This window comes from Salvelinus namaycush, chromosome 20 (assembly GCF_016432855.1).
Source record: "Salvelinus namaycush isolate Seneca chromosome 20, SaNama_1.0, whole genome shotgun sequence".
NCBI lineage: Eukaryota > Metazoa > Chordata > Actinopteri > Salmoniformes > Salmonidae > Salvelinus > Salvelinus namaycush.
The window spans coordinates 21,729,067-21,739,320 of record NC_052326.1 but is presented as its reverse complement, the minus strand read 5'-3'; the positions used below and the strand labels follow the sequence as shown (position 1 = coordinate 21,739,320).

At 42.6% G+C, this 10,254-nt stretch overlaps 1 protein-coding gene across 1 annotated transcript; it reads left to right on the top strand.

Moving 5' to 3' along the window:
- The first annotated feature begins 281 nt into the window (after positions 1 to 281).
- On the top strand, positions 282 to 9,755 carry lactbl1b (lactamase, beta-like 1b). Its single transcript, XM_039015320.1, has 7 exons — positions 282 to 305; positions 942 to 1,092; positions 4,829 to 4,929; positions 5,734 to 5,891; positions 7,301 to 7,548; positions 8,421 to 8,526; positions 8,777 to 9,755. Exons 1-7 carry the CDS (start codon positions 282 to 284, stop codon positions 9,753 to 9,755), a joined length of 1,767 nt encoding a protein of 588 aa, XP_038871248.1.
- Positions 9,756 to 10,254: the final 499 nt, after the last annotated feature.

Genomic DNA, 10,254 nt, shown 5'->3' with positions numbered 1-10,254 from the left:
GCCAAGGAACATACACCCATACACTATACATAGTTGTACTTTACAGGATGCAGCCTATGTGTACAGTGTGTATTTTGTGTGACTGTTAGCTATGGAATAGAGAGAGTGAAGTTGTATTCCTTTCTAAGATGTCTCAGTCAGTGTTCTTCTCTTAACATATTAGTCCGCTGGAGCGCTCTAACTCGGTGTGCCCATGTGATTTCCCTTGTCAAGTCATGTTCCCCGCTAATGTGCCTCATGAGGCAAACATACCCTCCTCCTGTAAGGGTTGAGTAGACGCTATGTTTTTCAGCCGGGACTACTCGGTAGGTCCCAGCAGTGGCAGAAACTGGACTGAAGTGAATTGATTCGTGGGGGATTAGAGATTAAGATTTCCCCTCCCGCTCAGATGGGCTTTAGTGGAGTAAATCTGGGGATTATGATGTCAGAGGCCCGTGGTTGTCAGAGAGGAAATTTAATTGTCAGAGGAGTGCTGATGGCCAGGATTATGGCACGGCCAGTGAGAAAATGTAAGAACGGGAAGCCATGTCTGTGCCATACCCCTGTACAGTGAAACCTTCAGGGAAGAACATCAACCACTATTGGAATTTGAGAGTTGGTGGTCCATGGCGCTGAGTGGATTGTTCAGATGCTTAGTCAGTGAGAGAGAGAGAGTTTTTTATTATCTTCTGCCTGCCCTTAATGCATCCTTGTCAAGTGGTAAGTAGTCTTGATTGTGATTATTATCTAAGTACTGTACGTACTGTAATTCAGCAAGTTAGCTCACTAATGTTCTAAAATGACATATGCCACATGGTGAAATCCCTCGTTCCTGTTGATCTCTTCGCATTCTGAAAGCCCATTCCTAACCGTGTGTGTGTGTGTGTGTGTGTGTGTGTGTGTGTGTGTGTGTGTGTGTGCGCCCGCACACGTGTATGTGTGCGTGGGTGTGCATGTTTCAGCCTGCACCTGCTGCTGCTATTGAGGGGCTCACCAAGACCAAGAAGATGAAGGTGAAATGGACTCAGTTGGGCATGGTGTTCTTCCTGTTGCTCTCCCTGGTCATGACAGGATGTTTCCTCTGGCAGTACCAGCTGCCAAAGTTACTGCCAGGTAAGGCTCACTCCCTGCATTCAACCTTGTCCGTGAAAACATTAGTACCAAACTGAAAATAATGTCAGGAGCAAGCAATTCAACATATTATGCAGCAAACAGCATCAATTCACTCTAAACATTTCAGCCTGTCAATCTCTTGTGATTTTGTTACATTGTGTCTGAGGTAAATGGGTAAAGATTACTCAAAGCTTATGATTATATTAGTGGTTACAGTATCTTTACATGTAATCTCTCTTGGACAGATCTACATAAACATAACTGGTACCATAGAATCTGTCGGGAAGGAATGGGATGTGTAGGATGAAAGCAGCAGAAATTCCGGTGTTTGGGTTTTTTGTCACTGGTTATTTAGACATGATTTGGCAGGCATTAGCATCGTTCAAATTTCGGAAAGGGAGCAGACATTTCACCCATAACTTGCAAAGAAAGAGGGTGGAGCTCCTTGTTACGGTTCTGCTCATCTTCCTAGCATCTCATCATCTCTTCTATTAACACGCATGGATCCAAAACTTAATTGAGCAGCTGACCAATTACCTGACACTTTAGTTCTGGGTTAACCGAGATTACAGTATGTAGCTCCTGCTTCCTCTGCATTAACGTTGACACATACAATCTGAGATTTTGCACACAAAGAAGCCTCTAGAAATTAGTTAGAAAGTCCATTTGTTTTCGGGAAATAGAGAAAAGTTCCAACACATGGCAGTTCTCCCTTCAGAATGGATTTATTTGCCTGGAAGCCACATGAGGATACATTGAAGTGCTTCCAAGCAAGTCATTCCAGTTGTCTGAGGTGTGATTGTGAAATCCTATTAGCTGTTTTCTGTGGGTGGTCAATGGATTAGACAGACAGTGCTTGAAATATGGATTTTCAGGTGAATAAAAGAGAAGAGCAGTTGTGGATGAAGTCAATCAAAATCATTCTGGTTTAATACAAGTTGCAACAGAGATACAATATCCAGCATTAGAGCAAAGAAAATGTCGAACTGGCCTCCACTATCAGCAGACAACTGTTCTGTCAACATGGTCACTAAATCTTCTTAAAGACTCCAACTCAGACAGCAGGCTTAGCCACTGTCTGCAGAGTTTACAAGAAAGTATACAGTTGAAGTCGGAAGTTTACACACATACACTTAGGTTGGCGTTATTAAAACTTGTTTTTCAACCACTCCACAAATGTCTTGTTAACAAACTATAGTTTTGGCAAGTCGGTTAGGACATTACTTTTTGCATGACACAAGTAATTTTTCCAACAATTGTTTACAGACAGATTATTTCACTTATAATTCACTGTATCACAATTCCAGTGGGTCAGAGGTGTACATACACTAAGTTGACTGTGCCTTTAAACAGCTTGGAAAATTCCCGAAAACTATGTCATGGCTTTAGAAGCTTCTGATAGGCTAATTGACATAATTTGAGTCAATTGGAGGTGTACCTGTGGATGTATTTCAAGGCCTACCTTCAAACTCAGTGCCTCTTTGCTTGATATCATGGGAACATCAAAAGAAATCAGCCAAGACCTCAGAAAAAAAATTGTAGACCTCCACAAGTCTGGTTCATCCTTGAGAGCAATTTCCAAACACCTGAAGGTACCACGTTCATCTGTACAAACAATAGTACACAAGTATAAACACAGCCGTCATACCGCTCAGGAAGGAGACGCGTTCTGTCTCCTAGAGCTGAACGTACTTTGGTGCGAAAAGTGCAAATCAATCCCAAAACAACAGCAAAGGACCCTGTGAAGATGCTGGAGGGAACAAAAGTATCTATATCCACAGTAAAACGAGTCCTATATCGACATAACCTGATAGGCCGCTCAGCAAGGAAGAATCCACTGCTCCAAAACTGCCATAAAAAAGCCAGATTGCGGTGTGCAATTGCACATGGGGACAAAGATCGTACTTTTTGGAGAAATGTTCTCTGGTCTGATGAAACAAAAATAGAACTGTTTGCCCATAATGACCATCGTTATGTTTGGATGAAAAAGGGGGAGGCTTGCAATCTGAAGAACATCATCCCATGCTCGAAGCACGGGGGTGGCGGCATCATGTTTTGGGGGTGCTTTGCTACAGGAGGGACTGGTGCACTTCACAAAATAGATGGCATCATGAGGGAGGAAAATTATGTGGATATATTGAATCTCAAGACATCAGTCAGGAAGTTAAAGCTTGGTCACAAATGGGCCTTCCAAATGGACAATGACCCCAAGCATACTTCCAAAGTTGTGGCAAAATGGCTTAGGGACAACAAAGTCAAGGTATTGGAGTGGCCATCACAAAGCCCTGACCTCAATTCTATAGAAAATGTGTGGGCAGAACTGAAAAAGTGTGTGCGAGCAAGGAGGCCTACAAACCTGATTCAGTTATCCCAGCTCTGTCAGGAGGAATGGGCCAAAATTCACCCAACTTATAGTGGGAAGCTTGTGGAAGGCTACCCAAAACATTTGACCCAAGTTAAACAATTTAAAGGCAATGGCACCAAATACTAATTGAGTGTATGTAAACTTCTGACCCACTAGGAATGTGATGAAAGAAATAAAAGCTGAAATAACTAATTCTCTCTACTATTATTCTGACATTTCACATTCTTAAAATAAAGTGGTGATCCTCACTTACCTAAGACAGGGAATTTTTACTGGGATTAAATGTCAGGAATTGTGAAAAACTGAGTTTAAATGTATTTGGCTAAGGTGTATGTAAACTTCCGACTTCAACTGTAGTCGGAAAGGTCTGTAGGTCTGTTCAACTGTAGGCCAAAGGTCTGTTTAAGAAGTAAAATGATCATCAGTAGTCAGTTACAACAGGTAATTGTAGACTAACATGAGAAAATTACCTGACCAAACATGTCATTAGTACTATGTTAACATGGGGTTTAAACATGATATTTAAAATATATGGTTAACTCAGGTTTCTCCAAACAATGGAATGCCATTGTCAGCATCTCTTCGCTTGTATAATAATTTGTATTGCATATCATTCATAATCAACGTTACAGTAGATAACAAAATCAAACACAGGAAATCATGAATCAAATAATTTCCCACTACAGTGCTCACAGTGAAGCAACCTACTGTAGTGCTAAAGGTGTTTTTAGATTGTCCGCCTATTTCTGATGACAGTGAGAGATACTACTGTACTTTCCCCTTAACTTCTTCTTTGCTAAAAGTTTCTGTGGCAGCTATTTGAGAAAGTAATATTATAGAGAACTTACAGAGAAATATAAAGTGTAGTGAATGGTTTTATTTCCCAAATGTAGCGGTCATCTTTACCCCTAGGCTTCAGTTGCATTCTTTACTGAAGTGCTGCTTCTTACACGTTTACTCTTTCAGTAGCACACCATGGCTGTATGATCTAGTACTGGATCTGAATTCATTAACATACTGTAGGCCTATGGGCCTGTTGACTATAGTAACTCTAGGAGCTATAAAGGCTAGATCTAATCCTGTGTAAATGAAAGTCTCCATTAACTGCTCATTCGAAATTCACAGTGCGTTCGGAATTAAGCACCTTTATGACTATGTGTTTGTGTGCAAATTGGCTCCTTTGTGGTAGCCTACAGACATGGGAACTCAGGTGATTAATGAAGTCCTGTGGAAGTCCATTATGGCACATTGTGTTCGTCTCCTTGTCATGTCATACATATTACTCCACCAACATCAAGTGTGAATTTCAATAAACGCCCAACTTCTTTCCCCTTCTTCCTATATCTCTCTCTGTCTCTCTGCCAGATGAAGGCATGGGAGGCAATGCCAAATCAGAACGGATGTGCCCACGCTTCCCTGAGCCTCTCCCCCTGGAACACCCTATCCCTACCCTGAAAGAGGCACTAGAAAAGGTAAGTGCTCCCTTGGGTCATTCAGACTATGCACATTCTGCTCATGTCCAACTAAGAACAGGGAACATGTGTTAGTGATAATGCTTTATAACAATTGCCTAGACACGCTCCCCCAGAGGGATTGTATTACCATGCAGAGAAATATGTTTGATAAAGAAAGTATTTTTGATAAAGAAGCCTCTGAGTTGGACGTGACCCGCTCCTGCATTAATATAACTCAGACAGTGAAGGGCATTCTACAAAACAGAGAGGAGAGCAGTCCTACCAGTCCCAGCACATATCCATACAAGCAGCGGTCTGTTATGGATGAGTGTTGAAATTCCCATTGGAATCCTATTAACAATGTCCTCAGAATGACAAAAACACATTGGAACTCCTTGTATCTTTTATACAGAACCGAATATCCCTGCATACATTAAGACATTACTGCTTTGGCCCTCATAAAAACAGAGAGACATAATCTATAAGGTAGATTGTCATTCTGACAGTGTCCATTGTATAAAGTCATTCCATCTGCCTATTACCTGTGACAGTTAAGAATAATGTCAGTTCATTCAGCATCTGCCAAGCCTTGGCAGTAAATGCACCTCCATCACAACAAATCAATAGGAAGCAGTCTATTTTTGTGCCTTAAAGTCTTCAAGACCCAGGGTAACTTTTGAACGTCTTGTTTACTGAAACTACAGTACAACCTTGAGGGAGAGTCTGTGAATCAATTTGTTTCTCAGTAAGAATTTCTGTTTTGTAGTGTTTACAGCTATAGTAGTCGATATAAATGCTCATAAGTGGTATGTTCTCACTCAGGTGGACACACTGCTGCGCCAGAGTGTCAACCCTGCCAGTCTTCCCTCTTTGTCGGCCATTGTGATTTTCAATGACACCGTTCTGTGGACTGGTAACTTTGGCAAGAGGAACGGAAGTGACCCACTCTCAGCTCCACCCAATGAATACACCATCTATAGGTAAGGAGCAGCAGAGATCTCAGGACTCTTTGGGCCTTCCAGGGGGATGACCAAGACAGGTCTGTTCATTTTGGTGTCATGGTCATTAATTATAAGCACCCTTAGCCCTTTCATATTAATTTCTTAATTCGGGGACATGTGTGTAATTCCGTTGACCGATTGCATTAGCTTGCAATCATAGCACTATTACATTGTATGACGTACTACGTGCTCTGAGCATGTGAATGTCCTATCAGTCACAGCTTTCTTGCTGCTCATGATAGAGGCATTGATGTCACACAGCAATTAGCCTCTGACACAGTTAGCCACTACAATGCACCGTCATGTACCAAAAAGCTGTAACAGGTATTCTGGCTTCAGAGTACAGTTGTCAACTAAAGTAAACAAAATATAATTAACAATGGTGTGTGTAGTCAGTAATCAGTAGTGTAAGTGAGTGGTTGCGTGTATAGATGTGATAATGAGGAGTGTTGAAAGGTGCAAACGCAAACAAAAGCAAACAAACGCAAACAGCCACAAAAATGCCACAACCAAAATCTGTGTCTTCAGGGAGAGATTCTCCTCAATGAAGAGGGAAGAGGTGTATTTGTCCTGGGACACACCTGAACTCAGGTGTGTCCCATTTCGCTGACGACCCTCCCAGCTCCGCCCACCGACATCCTATTAAGGAAAACAAGAGCAAAGAGAAAGAATTCGGCAGACAGAGTGGGAGGGTCATCACAGGGCACACACTTAATATGTTGTGAATGTATTGTAATGTTTACAATTTTTTATAACTGCCTTAATTCTTCTGGAGCCCAGGTAGAGTAGTTGCTGCCTTGGCAGCACTGTTGTATTTTTTTTCTTCAGACTTGTGGTATGTTTGTGGAGATTGCATTCACGATAAATTAAGCGGATTAAGCGTAAATTACCTTTAAAAGTTGACTGCAATTCTCTTGTCGGCCATGCGCCTTTGATTGAATACTGACCAACTTTATGTCTTGAACTATATATGGGCTATTTATTATTCATTATGTCTTCATCAACATTGGCTCCAGATTCTCTCCAGCCCTGTCTTGAGTGTTGTCAGCATGGTCCTTGAATAGACATATTCTGTAGTATGATGATGTCATTTTAAACTCCAAACCCCTCAGTGTGTTAATGGAGTTAAAAATCATGCTGTTGCAAGAATGTCTGCGGTATGAGGCAGAGAAAACATTGTGAGGTCAAAAGCCTGAGTGTAGAAAGCTTTAGAGAGTGCATGTGAAACTGAAAGAAATTTACAATAAGTTAATCCTCTGAAAGGAAGAATAGTACTCATTTGTGCTTGCTCGCCATTTTTTTTGTTGTAATGATTTCTTTAAAAGCTTTTTGCAGGCATCGGGGTATTTACAGTAGTGAATAACACCTGTTTGATTCCTGCCCTACAGGATTGCCAGCCTTTCAAAGATCTTCCCAACGCTGATGCTGTACAGGCTGTGGGAGGATGGGAAGATTGCCTCTCTGGATGACCCACTTGAGAAATATGTGGAGAACTTCACCATTAAAAACCCTCTGGGCAAGTCACGGGACTCTGAGCTCAAGTACGTGACAGACGGTCTGATCTTTCTGGACAGTGGAGAGATTCAGATCCGCTCCTCCTCTGTCACCCTGCGAAGGATGGCCAGCCAGCTCTCAGGTGAGATACGGACCTCACCCTCCCCCCCACCCCCCCACCACGCCAGGGATTGGAAACCAGGTCATGCCGACCCTTTACACGACTGTGAGGGAAACCCTGTTTTGTGCCTTATGTGCTCAGCTGCAGTGTTAAACGTTCATGCTATTATGACCAAAATGGCCACTATAATGTAATATTGATGATCTTATTCATTGATTTAATTTAAATGCCACCATACTGCAATCTCTAGTCAGAGCCCTTAAACCTCTAAGCAGGTTTCCAGATTGCCTTCTAAGGTGGTAAACACCTCTGACGTTACAGAAACTGTTCAGATTGTCACTGCATCTGCTTATCATCAGAAATAGATCCTGTGAGTGCTGAGGGACGATGAGTTCCCCCTATATGATGGGTGACGCTCTGAATTGACAAAAACCTTGGTACACATCTACACAAATATACAGGCCAATGTGCCAGTGACATACACCTTCTACAGAATCGTATATCTTGTCTTTTTATTAGCATATTACTCCACAAAATCCAAGCCTGTTACTTCAATATGGCACCCTACAATACCTTGCTTTGAAACATAGGTTTGATTTGATTAGGTTTGCACTTTGATCATTGAGGCATGAAGGTTGAACTCAATAATTTATTGAGGAGAGTATTTGATGTTTCTGACTAGACTTTGATACTGATGGATTTCTGAGCTGTACATTAAATTAAATGACCAGTGACATACACTGCAGACGACATGCTGGAATAACAGTTGAGGACCTCATTTTAGTTCAAATTAATTTAAATTGTTGTGAGCTTTATTTGTCATACTAGCTAAATTAATGTATTTGCTTTCTTTATTCGTAAACACTAAAGATGTTGTGTTTTGTTAACTGTAGGTCTACCCAGAAGACTTAGAGCCACTAACCTGCTATGGAAGGGGAAAACACAGGCTGCAGTGAATCTGTTGCAAGACGATGTCCTCGTTGCAGACCCTGGCACCAAGTAAGACCTTAGTCATTCCCATCGTTCGATATCAGAAGAGCAATATAGTAATTAAAATGTTGTGCATATCCTTGTGCCATTTAACATTCAGTAAATATTTGCGTGTGTAATATAATGGAGCATATTTGCTACTCATTTGGATGTAAATAGACGACTCAGGTGTTTAATTCCATCACTCCTGTGGGCTGTATTAACCCTGCAGTCTGCCCTATCATAATGACTTCCCACTCTGCTGCTCTGTGCTTTGCAGATGCCACTACAGTAACCTAGCCTTCTCCTTATTGGCCCACGTCATGGCTGAGAAGGTGGTGGGCATGGACTACCAGCGCTGGATCAATGATAACATCCTCGACCGGCTGGGGATGGAGGATACAGGCTTCGACATCACCCCAGGGATCCACAGCCAGATGGCTGTGGGCGTCTACTCCAGTGGCCAGACAGCCCCTCTGTATGACCTGGGTTGGTACCGCCCCTCAGGCCAGATGTTCTCCACTGCCGCTGACCTTGCCAAGCTGGCTATGATGCTGCTGGGTGCCTACCATCGCAAGCTCCTGGAGCCTGACACCCTGAAAATCATGCTGACCCCTCTGTTCCGCTGTGATAAGGACTACTTTGCCAACCGCACCGGCACACCATGGGAGGTGAATGAGCAGTTGGGCTACGAGGTGGTGCGTAAAGACGGAGACCTAGACGGCTACTCAGCCACCTTCTCACTGGTGCCCAGGCTCAAGCTGGGCCTGGTAGTGCTGATGGCTGGCACCAGACCTCAGAACCAGGATGTGTTGGCCAAGGCTTACAGCCATATAATACCCGCCATGGAGAGGGCTTTCCGGGAGTCCAAGAAGATCCTCATCCCTCCCCCTAATCCAGACCCTTACATAGGCTTCTTCACCTACGGAAACATCACCTTCTATGAGATCAAAGCTGGGGCAGACGGGGTTCTGATCATGCAGCAGTTTGGTCCCCAGATTGAGGACCTGATCCCAGAGAGATATAGGACAATAAAGCTGAACTACCTGGTGGACAGGGTGTTCAGGGTGGTGTTTGAGAAAGAGTACCCTTGTGTCTTGCGGGTCAGCACCGCGTCTGTCTCCCTTGAGGCCCAAGACGGGCAGCTCTTTAACTTTTATGTGTTTGACAAGCGAGGTCTGTCCCCTGGCTTCGATGCACCAGGACTGAATACGTACAATGTGGTCAGGATAGCCCATAGGCCGACTTTCTCGAACTAACTGAACTCATACATTGGAAAGGCGCATGAATGTGCAGGATGAAGGTCCTGTTTGGGTCTGTAGCCTATATTTAATAGTGATATTCTATATTGAAAGAGCACATTGCTGGAGGACAGTGAGTGGACAATACCATGATGCATTGCAAAAGAAGGTACACAGCTAGACAAAAGGTGTTTAATTTACCAATTGTTGTCAACTCTTGTACATAATGTTTTCTTTGATTTCCATGTCAAATAATGGCATTGTACATATTCATCATTTTTATACAGTTGGTAACCTGAGCTTAAACATATTATACTGTACACATTTATTGTATTGTGACACAGTAATAGAGGGGTTGGTTGTTTAGCAACAAAACCGATGCGCGTGCAACCATGGGGCAAAATAGACTGGTTTGGCTTGGATTGTTGACAACATGTAAACTATATTTAGTCTCTTGAAAACATAAATACATTTTTACAATGAGAACTTGTTGTCTCTCAAATACATTGTTACAGTT

Excerpts from the sequence above, each read along its gene's own strand:
- lactbl1b (XM_039015320.1), top strand. The coding sequence starts at position 282 with ATGTTTTTCAGCCGGGACTACTCG. Across the intron at positions 4,930-5,733 it reads TGAAAGAGGCACTAGAAAAG|GTGGACACACTGCTGCGCCA; the intron begins GTAAGTGCTCCC and ends GTTCTCACTCAG. Across the intron at positions 8,527-8,776 it reads GTTGCAGACCCTGGCACCAA|ATGCCACTACAGTAACCTAG; the intron begins GTAAGACCTTAG and ends TGTGCTTTGCAG.